This window comes from Hemitrygon akajei, chromosome 2, assembly GCF_048418815.1.
Source record: "Hemitrygon akajei chromosome 2, sHemAka1.3, whole genome shotgun sequence".
NCBI lineage: Eukaryota > Metazoa > Chordata > Chondrichthyes > Myliobatiformes > Dasyatidae > Hemitrygon > Hemitrygon akajei.
The window spans coordinates 100,275,878-100,295,716 of NC_133125.1; the positions used below are offsets into that span (position 1 = coordinate 100,275,878).

At 37.8% G+C, this 19,839-nt stretch overlaps 1 protein-coding gene across 2 annotated transcripts in view; it reads right to left on the bottom strand.

Moving 5' to 3' along the window:
- Positions 1-19,839, bottom strand: part of orc4 (origin recognition complex, subunit 4) — a 114,605-nt gene that overhangs the window by 69,299 nt on the left and 25,467 nt on the right. For both annotated transcript variants that reach the window (XM_073026162.1, XM_073026152.1), the window contains one exon: positions 9,455-9,528. In XM_073026162.1, coding sequence (XP_072882263.1) covers positions 9,455-9,528 — 74 coding nt within the window. The remainder of the gene's footprint in view (positions 1-9,454; positions 9,529-19,839) is intronic.

Consider the following 19,839-nt stretch of genomic DNA (forward strand, 5'->3'; position numbering starts at 1 on the left):
TTTACATATTCATCTTTTGCTACCTTCTATGCATGATTCAACATTTTATGATTGGTATAGAAAGGGCATTAGGTATTTTGAAGATCTTTTCATTGATAATCACTTCACATCTTTTCAACAGTTCTCTGCTAAGTTTAATCTACCTAATGCCCATTTCTTTAGATATCTCCAAATTAGACACTTCATTAATCCTTTATTACCCAACTTCCCAGAGATGCCTGAGAAAAATGCTATGGACTTGTTTCTTTCTATTAATCCATTGTGTAAAGGTTTAATATCTTTTATTTGTGATAAATTAGTATCCTTACGGCGCGCCCCTTTGGATAAAATCAGAATGGCTTGGGAGCATGACTTAAATATCCCTTTATGTGATGAGGTTTGGGACTCGATTCTCAAGTCGGTTAACTCAACTTCTCTTTGTGCTCGCCACTGTCTTTTACAGTTTAAGATTGTTCATAGGGCTCATATGTCCAAATCTAAATTATCTTGATTTTATCCTAATATTAGGATAACTTTATCCTATATTCTGATTCGCCACTTAGAACCTAACTCTTTAATTGCTCTTTTTGGTTTCTTGGCTGAGACAGATATACGTTTGAGTTTGTCTGAACATCGAATATTATCTTTTGCTTCTCTCCTGGCTAGACGTCTAGTTCTTCTTAGATGGAGAGATGTTGCCCCACCCACACACGCTCAATGGCTTAATGATATTATGTCCTGTTTAGATCTTTTTTTTAAAAATTTTTTATTAGTTTTTCTATACATTTTACAAATTAAAAAACCCCAAATCACAATAACATTAATACAGTGCAAAATTAAGCATAAAATGACAATATGCTACAAAGGAAGAGAATTTAACAAAAAAAGCACCTAAATTGAAGACAAGTAAACTTAGTATCTTCCCCAAGCCCCACAACACAAAAAAAAAACTCCAGACCAACCACAACACAATATAGAGAATATAAATCAGGACAATCAAACTCCCAGACTGTGAATACACTTAGCAACAGAGGATATTAATGCCTACTACCAGAAAAAAAAGGGAGCTGAAAGCAAGGGACCGAAAAGAAAAAAAAACCCTAGTCAAGAGGAAGGTTATGAAAGTACTCGATAAAAGGTCCCCAGATCTTATGGAACTTTAGATCCGAATTAAGAACTGAATAATGAATTTTTTCGAGGTCCAAGCAGGCCATAATGTCGGTAAGCCATTGAGCATGAGTGGGCGGGGCAACATCTCTCCATCTAAGGAGGATCAAACGTCTAGCCAGGAGAGAGGCAAAGGATAATATTCGGCATTTGGTCGGACTCAGACGTAAATCTGTCTCGCCCCAGAAACCGAACAAAGCAATTAAGGGGTTTGGTTTTAGGTGCTGATTCAGAATATACGATAATGTAGTGAAGACATCTTTCCAAAATTTCTCCAAGCTAGGACAGAACCAGTACATATGAATGAGAGAGGCCTCGCCCCTCTTGCATTTATCACAGAGCGGACTAATGTTAGGGTAGAATCGAGATAGTTTAGATTTAGACATATGGGCTCTATGAACAATCTTAAACTGTAAAAGGCAATGGCGAGCACAAAGAGAAGTTGAGTTAACCAATTTGAGAATCGAGTCCCAGCTCTCATCCGATAAGGAGGTATTTAAATCATGCTCCCAGGCCATTTTAATTTTATCCACAGGGGCCCGTCATAAGGCTGCTAATTTATCTCGAATAATTGATATTAAACCTTTACCTAGTGGATTAATGGAAAGAAATAAGTCCATAGCATTTTTCGCAGGCATTTCAGGAAAGTTAGGAATTAAAGGAGCAATAAAGTGTCTAATTTGGAGATATCTAAAAAAATTAGCATTGGGCAGATTGAACCTAACAGAGAGCTGCTGAAAAGAAGCGAAGCGATTATCAATGAAAAGATCTTCAAAATGTCTAATGCCCTTCCTATACCAAACATGGAATGCTGAATCGTACGTAGTAGGTAAAAAAAGGTGATTATGTATGACAGGGCTGGAAACGGAAAAACCATGGAAACCATAGCATTTCCTAAACTGAGCCCATATACGCAAAGTGTGTCTAACAAGAGGATTAGCTATTAGTCTGGACAGAGTCAAGAAGTGCAGAGATAGATAATTCTTTAGTGGAGCTCAACTCCATTGCCACCCAATTAGGGCACTCGGGTTGGCCATGGAAGAAAGACCAAAAGGTAGCACAACGTATGTTAGCTGCCCAATAATATAAATGAAAGTTAGGTAAAGCCATGCCACCCTCTTTTTTAGATTTTTGGAGATGAATTTTATTAATTCTAGAGCACTTATTCTTCCACAGATATGACAAAATAATTGTCTAAGGAATCAAAAAAAGATTTAGGAATAAAAATTGGGATAGATTGAAATAAGCATAAAAATTTGGGGAGAACATACATTTTAACAACATTAATACAACCTACCAAAGACATAGATAGAGGTGACCATTGTACCAGACTCTCTTTTATAGTATATGAAAGATTGACAAAGTTTTCACGAAAGAGATCTTTAAACTTCCTTGTGACTGTAATTCCAAGATAAGTAAATTGATTATGGACTACTTTAAAAGGGAGATCACAAAATATTAGTTCTTGTGCTTCTTTATTAATTGGGAAAAGTTCACTCTTATGTAAATTAAGTTTATAGCCAGAGATCTGGCTAAACTGGTCAAGAAGTGAAAACATTAGAGGTAAGGATGTAGACGGATTTGAGAGAAAGAGTAATAAGTCATCAGCATAAAGAGAAACTTTATGCTCAACACCCCCTCTCCAAATCCCTGTCAATTCAGGACAATTTCGAAATGCTATCGCCAAAGGTTCTATAGCCAAATCAAAGAGAAAGGGACTTAAGGGGCATCCCTGGCGGGTGCCACGTTTGAGATTAAATACCTGGGATTTCTGAAAATTAGTTAAAACAGAAGCAGTAGGACACAGGTACAGCAATTTGATCCAAGAGATGAAACTTTGACCTAGGTCAAATTTTTCTAAGACTGCAAAAAGGTAGTTCCACTCTATACAATCAAATGCTTTCTCCGCATCGAGGGAAATAACACATTCAGGAATCCCAGTTGGAGGTGAGTATAAGATACTAAATAAACGCCGAATGTTAAAAAAAAGGGAGACGGTTTTTAATAAAACCTGATTGGTCATCAGAGATAATGGAGGGAATAACGGTTTCTAATCTATGAGCCAAAACTTTAGCTAAGATCTTTACATCAACATTGAGCAAAGAAATCGGCCTATACGAGGAACACTCTGTTGGGTCTTTGTCCTTTTTTAATAGAAGAATAATAGATGCCTCATTGAAAGAGGGTGGCAATTTGCCGCAATTAAACGAGTCAGATAATACTGAAAGTAACTGAGGAGAAAGAAGTGAAGAGAATGATTTATAAAATTCTACAGGGAACCCATCAGGTCCAGGAGATTTCCCTGAGGACAGTGCAGAAATTGCAAAAGATATTTCTTCTGATGATATAGGCGCATTAAGTTTGGCTTTAAAATCAGATGAAAGTGAAGGGATATTCAGATTCTTTAAAAATTGATCAACAGAGATATTGTCATTCAAAGATTCAGAGGAATAAAGCCGAGAATAAAAATGTTTAAATGTGTCATTAATTTCTAAACGATCCGATGTAAAGTCTCCGTTCTCCTTCCGGATCTTTGTAATATGTTGTTTGGCTTTGGAATGCCTCAGCTGATTGGCTAGAAATTTACCAGACTTATCCCCATGAATGTAAAAGCAACTCTTGCTTTTGAGAAGTTGGCGTTCGACAGGTTGAGTAGACAGAAGATTAAATTTAGTTTGGAGTTCAACACGCTTCTTGTATAGTTCAGGGTTCTTAGTTTGAGCATATAGTTGATCCAATTCTTTAATCTGGTTAATGAGGTCTAATCGATCTGCACAGGATCTTCTGTTGAGATTTGCTGTGTAAGAGATTATTTGACCCCTTAGATATGCTTTCATGGCATCCCAGACAATCTGGGATGACACTTCAGGTGATGTATTAGTGTTAAAATAAAAGGTTATCTGATCCTTAATAAATTTTTTAAAATCATCATCCGATAATAAAGTTGAATCAAATCGCCAGTGTTTATTCCTCTGAGGGAGACCAGGAAAGTTCAGAGAGAGAGTAATTGGGGCACGGTCAGAAATCAGTATACTCTGATAGTCACAAGAGTAGGCAAATGGAATAAGTTGGTTATCGAGTAAGAAATAGTCAATTCTAGTGAAGGTATGGTGAACATGTGAAAAAAAAGAATAATCTCTCTCAGTAGGATGAAGGAAACGCCATATATCAGAGATACCAAAATTAGAGAGAAACGATAGGATAGCTAAGGCAGATTTAGGAGGTGATCTGGTAACAGGGGACGATCGATCCAGATTAGGATCTAACCAACTGTTGAAGTCACCACCCAGTATAAGAGAGTATGAGTTTAAGTCTGGTAGTGAGGAAAAAAAACGTTCAAAAAAGTTAACATCATCAAAGTTGGGGGCATACAGGTTTGCTAGTGCAACTTTAGTGTTATATAGTTTACCAGAAACAATAATAAAACGGCCATTTGTATCAGATATTTTATTATGGAGTTCAAAAGGAATATTTGAGTTAATAAGAATGGAGACTCCCCTAGCTTTAGCAGCAAAGGATAAATGAAAATGCTGACCCGCCCACTTTGACAGAAGCCGGGAGTTATCAAAACAACGAATATGAGTTTCTTGAAGGAAAGCCATGTCAGCTTTGAGTTGTTTAATATGTGAGAATACCTTCCTCCTTTTAACAGGGTGATTAAATCCCTTTACATTCCAGCTCACAAATTTAAGTGGTCCTGTTTAGATCTTGAAAAAATTCATTACTCAATTCTTAATTCGGACATAAAGTTTCATAAGGCCTGGGGACCTTTTATTGAGTATTTTCATAACTTTCCTTTTGACTAAGTTTCTTTTTCAGTCCCTTGCTTTCAGCTTTTTTTTGGTAGTACGCATTATTATCTTCTGTTTTTAATTGTATTTACAGTTTTGGGGGTTTGAATGTTCCGATTTATATTTCCTACATTTTGCTCTGGTTGGTGTGGAGTTTTTTTTTCTTGCGGGGGTGGGGGTGGATACTAACTTTACACGACTTCAATTTGGGTGCTTTTTCAATTATTATATTCTGTATTATATCACCATTGTATGTTTATCTTGCACTGTATTAATTTCCTATTTCGTTCTTGGGGGTTTTTTTTGTAGTGTTGTAGAAAATGCATTAAAAAATCAATAAAAAAAACTTAAGGTTGGTGTCTTTAGCCATTGTCATTAAAAATAATCAACTTAGACATCCATTTTGATAAAATAAACAATGCAGTAAGAAATACAAGTTAATAAAAATGTACATTTTGATTGATTTTGAGATTAATGGGTGTGCACTAAGTCCTGCCTTAGTGCACACCTATTAATCTCAAAATCAATCAAAATCAAAATCAATCTCATCTCAAAATCTGTACTGGGACCAAAATGCTCAGTGTTAATAATGTCAATGAAAAGGTAGATTTTTAAGTATATTAATTAAGAGGCAAAGCGGAGATCCTCCTCAGGTTATGAACTCCAGAATTAATGACACTCTACATATATTAATGAGCATTTGAAAAGACAGAGATGGATTGGGCTGCTGCTGGGTTGTAAGGATCTTCTGCAGAGTGGGAATAGACAGTCCCATGTGTTCCTCTCCCCACCACATCCCCCACACTAATTATTGACTGTAATAATTGGGGGCTAGGTGGAGCTAAGCGGAGTTGGGAGCGCTGTTGCAGGAAAGCAGAATCTATCATCAAGGACCCCTCTCCACCTAAGTCATGCTCTCTTCTCATTGCTGCCATCAGGAAAAAGGTACAGGAGCTTCAGAGCCCATACCACAAGGTTCAGAAATAGCATTACCCCTCAAACATCAGGCTCTTGAACCAGAACAGATAACTTCACTCGCCCCATCACTGAACTGTTCCCACAACCTATGGACCCACTTTCAAGGATTCTTTATCTCATATTTTCAGTATTTATTGCTTGTTTGTTTATTTATGTATTTATTATTCTTTCCTTTTTTTTACTTTTTGTGTTTGCACAGTTCATTGTCTTTCGCGCAATGATTATTTATCCATCCTGTTGGGAGTCGTCTTTATTTACTTATATTTGATTTATTGAGATACAGCACAGAATAGGCCTTTCTGATGCCTTTGAGCCGCGCTGCCCTGCAATCCCGATTTAATCCTAGCCGAATCATGGGACAATTTACAATGACCAATTAGCCTACAAACTGGTATGTCTTTGGACTCTGGGAGGAAACCTATGCAGTCACGGGGAGAGCGTACAAACTCTTTATAGGCAACAGTAGGAATTGAACCCAGGTCGCCTGTAACACAAAGTATTGTGCAAACCACTATGCTACTGTGCCACTTCAAATGATTCTATTGTGTTTCTTGCATTTCCTGTGAATGCCTGCAAAAAATAAATCTCAGGGTTGTATGTGATGACATATATGTACTCTAAAATTACTTTGAACAGGCTCTTTTACTCACTCATTGAGAAAGTGAGGATAGTTGGCAACTGTTCTTCCCATTCCTGCTCACACTCCCTTCCAAACTATTTCCATTAGCCTCTCCCATTCCTTTTGTTTATTTTTGACTTATGAATGGTTCCCAGGAATGCAACCCTGTCATAATCTGGGGACTGCCTGTAAACTGTGAAGACAGTAGTGGGATCTTGGTTGGGCAAAGCCATGGGAATGCAAGGAAATGCAAGTCTACATACCTTGGGTCAGGGTTTTTAATGGTAGTCGCTAGGAATAATGGTGATGCAATAGTGATGCCAATGTGTACCAACTACAAAATGTTAATGCATGATCAAAAAGATTAGAAAGTGCATGGGTCTTTATTTCCAGAGACTTTCTTTCATAAAACCATTCTATTTAGTAGAACTTAATATAATCGGACAAAAAGTATTTTAAAATTATGAGTGAAATCAGGATCCACGCAATGGGAAGTAAAAATCAGTAACATTTTCCATCAAAGGGTTGCAACCTTTTACACAAGTTAAACTTTTAAGACTGAGAAAACAAAGTAAGCACATCAAGAACAATGGCAAAAATAAGGCAGATAAATGGGGGTGAAATACTGGTCTATCATGATTTAATTAGATGTTAGAACAGATTTAGGAGCCATTATGGCTACTTCTGTTTCAATGCAAGTTGACATATGAAGACAAGTTAAGCGAAGTAATGGCGGGTTTTGTAACATTAATGTTGAATCAGTCTGTGGGAAAGAAGACAACGAATAAAAGCCATTAAACTGGAAAGGATCATTGAAGTCTAAAAAAAAGTTATCTTTGTACATCAAAATCACTATGTAAATTTAATTATTTGAAATCGTAGTTTTGTTTCTTTCAGCAACAAGATACAGTTTACAGTACAAAAGTACATTATATAATTATACAATACCTAAAAAAAGACTTTTCTGGGAATAAAAATATAAATATAAAGACCAGTTAATAAAACCATTGTTTCCTCTGGATATTTTAAGCACATTTCAAACACTGTACTCACAAAATATTCTTAAACTGGATTGCAGTTTAAGATGCTTGAGATCAATGCATCAATGAAATCAACAGGCTTCCCCATAGAAGACAAAGGGTAATGGTCAAAGGACCACTACCTTCTAGACATAAGTGATTTGTGGTGTTCTGCAGAGAGATCTGAAATGGGACCTTTGACCTGGATGAAAATGTAGATGGGTGAATTAGTAAGTTTGCAGATGATACTAAGATCAATGTGTTGTGGATCGTGTAGAAGACTGGCAAAGAATACTGCAGGATATAGATCAGTTGCAGATATGAACGGAAAAAGTGGCAGATTAAGTTTAACCTGGACAAATATGAAATGTTGCACCTTGGTAGATCAAATGTAAAGAGAGAGTACACTCTTAAGGGCAAGACACTTAACAGTGTTGATGAGTAGAGCTATCTTGGCATCCAAGTTCTTAAATCCCTAAAAGCAGCTATACAAGTTGATAGGGTGGTTAAGAAGGCATGTGGCATACTTGCCTGTATTAGTAAAGGCACTGAGTTCAAACATCAGGAAATTATGTTGCAGCTTAATAAAACTCTAGTTAGGTTGCATCTAGAGTATTGCATAAAGCTCTGGTCACCCCTTTATAGGAAGGACATCGAGACGTTGGAGAAGCTTCAGAAGAGGTTTACCAGGATGCTGCCTTGATTAAAGGGTATGTGCTCTAATAAGAGGTTGGTCAAACTTAGGTTATTTTTTCTGGAGTGGCGGAGGCTGAGGGGAGATCTGATAGGGGTTTATAAGGTTATGAAAGGCATAGATAGAGTAGGCAGACAGTATTCCCCCCCCACCCAAAGCTGAAATGCCTAACGCCAGAAGGCATGTATTTACAGTGAGACAGGGTAATTTCTAAGGAGATGTAAAGGAAACATTTTTTTTGTTTATGATTTTTTTTAAACACAGAGAGTAGTTGGTGCCTTGAGTGCACTGCCTGGGATAGTGGTAAGGACTTTTAAGAGATGTTTAGATAGGCATATGAATAAGGAAAATGGAAGGATAGGGACATTGTGTAGGTAGAAGAAATTAGCTTAGTTACCTATTTGGTTAGTAATTTATTTGGCTCATAACAAGATTATGAGCCGAAGCTCCTGTTCCTTTACTGTACTGTTCGACGTTCTAATATACAGAAGACAATCCTTAATGATTTACCTTCCAACTTAGTATTCCAAAATTTGCTTTGCCCTGACCAACCTCCTTATCATTCCATGTGACATTCTATTGAATGAAATTGTTAGTATTAGCTGCTTTCCAACAGATCCTAGATTTGCTGCACTGCTAAATTTGCTGAATACATATGTTCAACCAACCAAAAGCACTCTCAATAAGAAATTATAGCTTACAACTAGGAAAGAAAAAAAAATCAAGCTTCATCAAAGCTGTGATATACAGAATGACACTGAATAATTATCCTATTGACCAAATAAAGCAAATATCTGAGTAGCTGGACTCTATTTTACACCGAACCACAAAAATGTCTACAACTGCTAGCGGCAAAACATCACAATCATAAAAAGAGCAAATTCTGGAAATAATTAGTTCTATCAAAAGGTCATTAATCCAAAATATCCACTCTCCCTCTCTCTCTTGCAGCAGATACTGAGTGAATTGCTAAGTATTTTCAACCTTTTCTCTTTTTGTTAAAAAAGTGTTTAGCTTTCTAGTATTTCTATTAACAAGAAATTTTAGTGTTAGAAATTTTCAAAAATACATACGCAAGAAATTTATCCAAAACAAAAGATATATCCAGTTATAAGTACTTCAAAAGAAATTATCCATTTTTAGGTTAGTTATTTAAAGTGTGGTGAGTGCAGTACATTACAATGTTGCTGATTCATTAATCACTTACTTGTACTGAACTTCTACTCCAAATGGTTTACCAGGGAGATGGTGGCAGAATCGTTTTCTCAATGTCATGTGAACCTGTATAACCAATGTAAAATAAGTAAATAAAGTTATGAGCAACCACCATTGCACAACTCTACATATTTTGTCAAAAGCAAAAACCATTTTGCTTTAATTTGGACTTAATTGAGCTACAAGTGTTTACTAATGCTTATCAGAAAGCAGAAAGTTTAAAATCAAAGTGCTCCTCATTACTGGACTGGAAAAAGAACATTAGAAGAAAACTGCTTCTAGCTGTCTAGCACTGCTGGGAAGAAAAAGTACAAAAAGGATTTTAAAAAAAACAAAGCTTTGGCAAGAAAAAGTAGAGAGATCCAATAATGATGGCAATTCCTGGGTTAAGGATTGCTTTGCTGAACATTTTATTTTCATTCCAAGTGGCACTAATTGCAAATAAGATAGCAATGAAGGTAATTTATAAATTGTTTTTTTTTTACAAGTTTATGGGTACAGGCCACTGCCACATTACGAAAGGATTGTGTTTCTAGAAAACTCTCTGCATCCTATTTTCCAAAACATAAACCTTATTTTCTATTGAATCTAATGTTAAAAGTGGATATGTATTCTTTCAAAATGTTTTTCCTCTCAATAGTAACGATGAGTACCACAGCTACTGGTTCACACAGGGGCTACTAAAAGATTGCCTTGTCAGTTTCCAAAGCAAATCTATTAAGAGACCAATAGCTGCAGATGCTTATTACCTTCCAGGCTTCAGTCTGAATGGAGACATGCACTTTTAAAAGTCTATCATATTATCAATAATATTCAAATGATAATTATTACTGGTGTTTTCAGAACACAGTTAAGTTCTAGTTAACCATTCTAGGTAATTTCTTTTCCACTAATTCCATTTAAGGCATTTAAAGCTATTTGCAGAGAAGCTCCACAGGACTCAGTGGTATGTCATTAAAAAAACTACAAATGCTGAAAATTGAAAAATAACAGAATATGCTAGAAACACACAACATATTGTCCTTAATTTGGAAAATGTATGAGCTTGTCCACCATGCAGGGATGGCACTACAGCACAAGGGCTAGTATAATACTTCGCCAGTACATATGACTGGGATTGAATTCTGCCACTGTCTCTATGATGTTTGTACATTCTCCTCATGACTGTGGTTTTCCTCCAGGTGCTCCAGTTTACTCACATATTTGAAAGACATACAGGTTAGTAAGTTGTGGCCATGCTATGCTGGCACTGAAAGCATGGTAATACTTACAGGTTGCCCCTAACACATCCTTGGACTGTGTTCGTCATTAACGCAAGACAAGATATTTCACTGTATGCCTTGATGTACATTTGGCAAATAAAGATAATCTTTTTAATATTTTAATTTTTATTTGGGAAGGACAAATGAAATGAATTCAGCTGGCCAGGCATTGTTTAGGGAAAAGAGCAAACAGTCAATGTTTCGGGCTGTGACCCTACATCAGAACTCAAGTTTAATTTGTGTTTTTCAGGAGACTGCTGTGTATCTGATGGTATGTGCCTGTGAAGCTGCTGCAAGTGATGCTTTCATTGCACCTGTGCATGACAATAAACTCAACTCTGACAGATGCCGAATTTTGAAAAGCTACTTATTTCAATTAACTTGTCCCACACCTGATGAACAGCTACAAAGCCACCCCCAATCTCAGATCTGACATGTCTGCCATTAACTAGTTTTACTGATCAGTCTTCACATTACCATGCAGTTCATAAAAATACTGTTTTGCAGCTAACAATATTTTACAATGACATATCACCTGAGAGTTATACTAATGCAGTAAGTTAAATGTACTGCTCAATTCAAAACTTGGAGAAATTCATATGAATTTTTAATTAATATATCTGGATTGATTTAGAGCTTCACACCATTAAAGCTCTGGCAATACCTTAACTCGATTGTTCTTTTCCACCTTCTCAACACCCCAACTCAGAACAAATTGGCAAAAAATTCAAAGCCAATTTGTTTTTGACTTCATGTAAGAACACGCGAGAATATTCCTGGAAGTAGAGGGAATTACGGGTCTCAAAGTAACAAGTATAAGTAAAAAAATTCAGAACAACAGAAAATTAATATAACTCAGTAAGCTGTAAGAGCTGGCTATGGAGATGTTAGATGTTTTGGCTGTCATCTTCTAACACTCCAGATTTTACTCAATTTGGATTGTATGGCAGTTAAGCATAACAATATTATTCAAGAAAGGAAACAGAAAACAAGGAAAAAGAAAAAGAGATTGAATTAACCTGTAGTTAAATGCTAGAATACATTAAAGAAAGTTTGTGAATCCTGTAGAATGTTCTCTATTTCTGCTTAACTATGACCTAAAATGTGATCAGAGCTTCATGCAAGTCGTAAAAGTAGATATAAAGAACCAAATTAAATAAATAACACAAAAACAAAGGTCACACCAGGAGCACAATGTGTAATGGTGAAGGAGGTGAAAAAAACCCAAGGGTACAGCAAAAGACCTGCTTTCAGTAACTGGTGTGACCTCCTTGTACAGCAATAACTTCAACCAAGCGTTTTTGGTAATTGTTGATCAGTCCTGCACATCGGCTTGGAGGAGTTTTAGGCCATTCCTTCTTACAAAACTGGTTCAACTCTGGGATGCTGGTGGGCTTCCTTTCCATGAACTGCTTGCTTCAGGTCCTTCCACAACATTTTGAAAAGTCAGGACTTAGACTCTGCCATTCCAAAACACAATTTTTTTTCTTTTGAAACCATTCTGTTGTTAATTTACTCTTATCTTTCGGATCACTGTCTTATTGCATTATTCAACTTCTATTAAGCTTCAGGTGACAGACTGCTACCCTGACATTGTCCTATAAAATGTCTTGATATATATTTGAATTCATTGCTCCTTGAATGATTGCAAGCTGTCCAGGTCTTGAGGCAGCAAAGCAACCCCAAACCATGATGCTCCTTGACCAGAAGATACAGGAGCAGAGTTAGGCCATTTGGCTCATCGAGTCTGCTCCACCCTTTTATCATGGCTGATCCATTTCTTTCTCAAACCCAATCTCCTGACTTCCTCCCATATCCCTTTGGACCCTGACTAATCAAAAATCGAACAAACTCTGCCTTAAATATACCCAATGGCTTGCCCTCCACAGCTGCCTGTGGCAATGAATTCTACAGAGTCACCACTCTCACGCTGAAGAAATTCCTCATCTCCGTTCTAAATGGTCACCCCTCTATTCTGAGGCTATGTCCTCTGGTCTTTGACTCCCCCACCATAGGAAACATTATCTCCACATGCACTCTATCAAGGTCTTTCAACATTCAATAAGTTTCATTGGGATCCCCATCCTCATTCTTCTAAATTCCAGTGAGTACAGGCCCAGAGGCATCAAACGCTCCTCATTGGATAAGGTTAATTGATCATTTTAAATTGGCACATGATTAGGCTATGTTTAAATTGGGAGATTGCTGGGTGGCGCAGCTGAAAGGGCCTATTCTGCACTGTATCTCAATAATAGATAAATATGCCTCTCATAACTGCAAACATTTCTATAAGGTTGTCCTACTTTTCCGAAGTTCTAAGGAATAATGAACTAGCCCAGCCAACCTTACCCCATAATTCAGGCACTCAGGTATTAAATCTTTAATGTAAAAGATCCAGTTCAAAAGGATCTTTGTAAATCGCTCACTAAAGATGTGTTCTTCTTTGGATGGTCTTAATTCTGATGTCAAATGGTAGTCTAAGGTTTATTTGAATGTTGCTTGGTGACTCCAAGATGTTGAGAATTTTACAAGGATACAGTCAAAATATGAAAAAGCTTTCACTCAAAAACTGCAGGGAGAACCTTTTGCAGAATAAATTAATTTAAGCAACACGTACACATAGATAATTCTGGAGGAACTCATCAGGTCAGGCAGTATTTGCAGAAATTAATAAACAGTCATTGTTTCAGGCCAAGACTCTTCCTCAGGACTGACTCAGGATGGTTGTTTTTTCAAGAGTGAAACTAGTCCAGTCAAAACTGGGGTCTTATGATGAGGTATAAAAATATATAGTCATTAGTCAAGAAAGGGGGAGACAAGAAGTGAGCTAGTCGGTCCAGCAACTTTTAATGGTAAAACGTTAGAATCCAGTTTTAGAAGGTAACAGCAAAACAACTGAGTAGAGTTAATATGGCTTTATGAAAAGAAGATTTCTTCCAACAATCAGCTGGAGTTCCGAGGCGAAAGAAACAGCCAAAGAAGCAGTGCATTTCGGTTTCTAGAGGGAATTTCTTGAAGTGGAAATAATTCAGAAAGTGTGTAGTTTGGGTAGTTGATTGTTGGTTTGAGTTGTTCTCCGATCTTGGCAATTTACATACACATATTACAGCCCACTGATGATGCCTCCTCTCATGGTAACAAACGTTCACAAGTAAATTGCCAAGATCAGAGAACAACTCAACCCAGCCATTCCTTGAAGTGTTAATTGCCTACAGTACATTACCCCTGGTGGTGGTAGGTGCAGAAGAACTGAGGGTTGTTGAAGGATAAACGAGCAAGAACAAGTTACAGAGAAACAAGCAAGGATATGGGGCTGATGGAAAGAGCTAGTAGAGCATTAATGGGACAAATAGTCTCCTTCCACCATGCTTCACAGTTGGAATGAGGTTTTGGTGTTGATGTGCAGTTCCTTTTGTCCTCCAAACACAGCAATGTGCAATTCATGGTAAAAAAAGTTAAACTTTCATCTCATCTGTCCACAGAATATTGTCCCAGATGCATCATAGAACATCTAGGTGGCCTTTTGCAAACCTGAGATGTGCAGCAATGTTTTTGCTGTTTCCTCCTTGGTGTCCTTTCATGAACACCATTCCTGTTTTTCTTATAGTGGACAAATGAACAGGGACTTCAGCAAGTTCAAGAGATGTCTGCAGGTATTTTGCTGTTACCCTTGGGTTCCTTTCCAGCTCCTTGAGCATTGCATGTTGTGCTCTTGGTGTGATCTTTGCAGGATGCTCACTCCTAAGGACAGCAGCAACAGTACTAAGATTCCTCCATTTGTAGACAATTTCTGCTACTGCAGACTGATGAACATTCAGGTCCTTAGAAATGTTTTTCCAGTTTCATGCATCTCTAAATTCCTCTTCTAAGGTCCCCTGAAAGTTGTTTTGATCAAGGCATTGTGCACATAAACAGATCTGTCTTGAGAAGAGCAGGCTCTGTCAGTAACCTGACTTAGTGTGTCTTACATATATATAGGGTAGGGCACCTCTACAACTCACACCTTCAATCTCATCTCACTGATTGGAACACCTAACTCCAAAAAGCTTTTGTAGAAGGCATTACACCAGAGGTTCACATACTTTTTCCAACAAATACATGTAATAGTGCATCTTTTTTCCCCTCAATAAATAAATGAACAAGAATAATTTTGTGTGTTATTTATTTAATAGAGTTCTCTATCTAGTTTTAGGATTTACATGACAATTTGATCCCATTTTAGGTTATATTTATGCAGAAATGAAGAAAATTCTACAGGGTTCACAAACTTTCTAGCAGTACTGTACGTGTCAGAGAACTTTTTTGAGGTTTGTTTGTTTGCTGCTTGTTAAGACCAAAATAGACAGACACATCCTTCAGAGCTTGTCTCCTCAGTCAGTGGTGGTGTTATCAAGTCACAGCTGATAATTGACATAGAAGTCACTCATATTGTACATATTTTGTTCACCTATTTTTGGTACATCCTCCAAACTTTATTCACATAGAAGAACACCAATTTATCAGCAGAGTGACCATGGGAGATCATAATTCAATAGGGCAGAATGATTTTCTGCTGCTCCCCACCTTTCAGTACAGCCAGCTTAAACCTCATGCCAGCATAATAGTTTCTATTCAAATAAATGGTAAGTATCTGGTCTGTGGAGATAGGTTAAGTAGTTCTGCTTTAATTATTGAATGTTAGCTTTAACAATTTTAATGTTTTTAACTGTAGTGTTTTTAGTGCTTTTAAATTAAACGTAAAAGAAAAATAACAATTTTTCCACCATTACTCAATGCTTGTCTACTCTGAAAATGGTCACATTAAAGGGTCCAAACACACTGACCACTTTGAAGCCAGCAAGACTGCTCCAATGCTCCTCAAGTAAGAATTAAATGTGTTTTTATGCTTTATCGCATATTTTTCTTGACTGACATTAAATGGATTGATCTGCAGTTAAATGAGGTGAATCAGTCTTTCCAAAACTGTAATTTCTAACAAAGGCACTTATCCTTGAAAACAGCATGCAGAGACAATGGGTTTTCTGCCTGCTCCTGCCCCACTGAACTCTTGTCCACATATGTCAATTCCATTCTATTCCCCCCCCCCCACCCCAAAGGCTCAGTCCCTTCCCATCTACATCCAGGACACTTCACATGCTCACAATTTCTTCAACGACTTGCAATTCCCTTAGCCTTGATCACCTCATTTTCACCATGGATGTCCAGCCCTTAAACACTTCTATCCTGCATCAAGAAGGACTTCAAGATTTACACTTCGTTCTGGACAACATAGCCAACCATTTGCCCTTTACCACCACCCTCCTCTGTTTAGTGGAACTGGACTTCACCCTCACAGCTTCTTTTAGCTCCTCCCACTTTTTCTAAACTCAAGGTGTAGCCGTGGACACACATATGGGCCCCAGCTATGTATGCGTTTTTGTTGGCTACATGGAACAATCCATGTTCCATGTCTTCCCTGGTGATGCTTCCCAGCTCTTTCTGTGCTACACTGCCTACTGCATTGATGGACCCAATTTCATCAATTTTTGTTTCCAACTTCCACCCTGCCCTTGGTCACTTGGTTCATTTCTGACACCTCTCCCCCCCCGATGCCCTTCCTCCTTCCCTTTCTCCTACAGTTCACTCTCCTTTCCTATCAGATTCCTTCTTCTCCACACCCTTCGCTTTCCTACCTACTTGCCTATCTTACAGATAGCCTCCTTCCACCACCCCCACTTTTTTTAAATTCTGTCATCTTCCCCTTCCTTTACAGCTCTGAAGAAAGGTTTCAGCCCAAAACATGGACTGAAACAAGGAAGAGATTTAATAGGAACCTATTAATAGGTTTTATTAATTTAATAGGGTGACATTTTCCACCCAGAGGTTGGTCAGTATATGGAATGGCTGCTTGAGGAAGATATTGAGGTTGGTACAATAAGACATATAAAAGGTAGTTGAACAGGTACATGGATAAGAAAGGTTTTGAAGGATATGGGCCAAACATGGGCAAGTCTAACCACCCCACAAGGGCATCATGGTTGGCGTGAAGCAGATAGGCTGAAGGGCTTGCTTCCTTCCATTGGGTTCTTCCTTCAACAAGAACCCAAATAAAACAAAGCATTTATGATAGAGTAATCAAGCACAGAAAATGTCTAAGCCCTTCTAACCCATGCCAAACTCATACCAGTCTAAACAAGTGGATCTCAAACTTTTTTGGTTGCTGTCCCCTTGGCTCATGGACCACATCCTCAACACTAACCCCTTCCTTTCTGGCCATTACATAAAAACTATAAAGAATTTTGATTTATGATGCACAGTGAAAAAAGTATTCTCAGTAATGCACAGCGCAAAAATTATTCAGATCTATTTAAAGCTATAAATAAAATAACCTCCTTATTTAATTAGGTAGAAACAATTTTCATCAACAATTTTAGAGCATACATTAGTAGTTCAACTATTTACTACTTCATTGCCTTTTCACCTTTCAGTGATTTGGATGGGCTTGGTGCAACTTCTAAATATCAGGCTGAATGTCACTCAGGAGTCTCAGATCCCCACATTAAGTAACATGCTGTTTCATTGCTTTGAAAGAAGCTGCGTGACTGCATTGAAACTGCGCTCCACTAAATATGATATTGGAAAGGCACAGGCAACGTCTTAACCTTTTACTACAGAGCAGAATAGAGTTCACAAAGATTTATTTCTGCAACCAAAAGTCTTGATATGAATTTTTGAAGCTTGGCTTTGGCTCAAAGTCATTTTGTAGCAAGATCCTCCATCCTTCCTGTTCATTCCTTATGACAGGTGTTCAGGAATGGATTTATTACCCAATCTGGAATTTGAATCAAGAGAAGATCCTGAAATCTCTCGGGCATGTCTTTATGCAGCTCACCCAGGTGGGCACAGTGTACTTGAAGATCATCATCTGGTATTCATTCTTTCTATTCCAACTTGGAAATAAGGTTTACATCATTCCCTTGCAATGAAAGGTTGATTTCATTACTTTGCAAAAATTTTGACAAAAAAAGTAATGCTATGCTCAATATTTTTGAGTTGATTACTGAATGAAGCATTTGAGTCTTCAAAGAAAAGTTTCAAAAAGCACATAAAAGCCTCTCAGGCAATTTCTTTTTGAGAGCCATCTGATTTGTGTATGCAATAGCAAGTGTTCAAACTGTTCATCATTCTCAATACAAAGCTCGAAATAGTTGAGTATTGAGAACATGGCACTTGATATTTTTCCAGAATCAGATTTAACATCACTGGCAGATGCCATGAAATTTGATTTTTTTTGTGGCAGCAGTACATTGTATAATAATAAAAACTATAAATTACAATAAGTAGTTTGAAGTAAATTTATTATCGAAGTACATATATGTATATAACCCTGAGTTTCTTTCGTCCTGTGGACTGTTATGACCTTGGCCCCCTCCTTTGTGAGAATCGCAAGAGCCCTAGTCAAGGGGGGGTCAACTGACCCAAGAGGGGGAGAGACGTGCGGAAGACCACGTTCTCCCGAGAAGCAGAATAAAGGCGACATTGACTATTGTCTCATGGAGACCACGTGAAAAGCCCTCGGGCAAAGTGGGCTGGTTGAGAGAGAGATCACGTCACCTGCAACCTGATTGACACCTGCGATCCCGTGAAGAAGTATAAAGGAGGGTCTGAGGGGGGGGACAACCCTCAGACGCACCAAGGAGACACCAAGGAAGCACGATACCGATTCCCGTGGGAGCGGGAAGCCATTTTGAAGGAAGCCACGTGCGTTAGATTCCGAATTTTGAATCTGTGGCTAGAACCTTGGAAGATCGCTTTTAACTAACAACGGGGAAGCCTGCTCCCCTGATTCCAAGGATTTGCTCTGTAAAGACAACGGGCAAGTGTTTATCCTTTCTCAACCATCTCTCTCTCTCTCCACAACGTGAAACCCCAGCGGTTCCCAAAAGGGAAAAGCCTTCAAACTTCTGAGTGACTCTTTATATTTCAATTGGACTCAGTATTAACCCCTAGACAACTATAGAGCTTATTTCTGATTGATTATTATTACACCGGTGTTTTAGATTGAGTTTTGACGATGTATATGATCTGAATGTTTTGTATTAACCCCTTTTTGAAAATAGTAGCATCCGACTCAGCTGATCCCGCTATCTTTGCTGGTAAGTTACCTGGTTACGAGGTTACGTAACAAAAAGTAAATTTATTATCGAAGTACATATATGTCACCGTATACAACCCTGAGTTTCTTTCGTCCTGTGGACAAACAAAGTAAATCCAAAAATCACAATAGAATCAGTGTAAGGACAATCATTGTGCAAAAGATAATAAACTGTGCAAATACAAAAAAGAAAATAATAATAATAAACAAATAAACAAACAATAAGCATCATCAAGAACATGAGATGAAGAGTCCTTAGGTTCTGGGAACAGTTCAGTGATGGGATGGTTAAGAGCCTGCTGGTTAAGGGGTCCTGAGCAGCGTCTAACAGAACGGTGGGTTAGGAAAAGATGATTATGTGATCTCTGTAATCAATTATGAGGCACTGAGGATCAAATGCTTATAATAAGTAATTAATTTCTTGAATTAGATAGATAGATAGATAGATAGATAGATAGATAGATACTTTATTCATCCCCATGGGGAAATTCAACTTTTTTTCCAATGTCCCATACACTTGTAGTAGCAAAACTAATTACATACAATACTTAACTCAGTAAAAAATATGATATGCATCTAAATCACTATCTCAAAAAGCATTAATAATAGCTTTTAAAAAGTTCTTAAGTCCTGGCGGTTGAATTGTAAAGCCTAATGGCATTGGGGAGTATTGACCTCTTCATCCTGTCTGAGGAGCATTGCATCGATAGTAACCTTCGCTGAAACTGCTTCTCTGTCTCTGGATGGTGCTATGTAGAGGATGTTCAGAGTTTTCCATAATTGACCGTAGCCTACTCAGCGCCCTTCGCTCAGCTACCGATGTTAAACTCTCCAGTACTTTGCCCACGACAGAGCCCGCCTTCCTTACCAGCTTATTAAGACATGAGGCGTCCCTCTTCTTAATGCTTCCTCCCCAACACGCCACCACAAAGAAGAGGGCGATCTCCACAACTGACCTATAGAACATCTTCAGCATCTCAC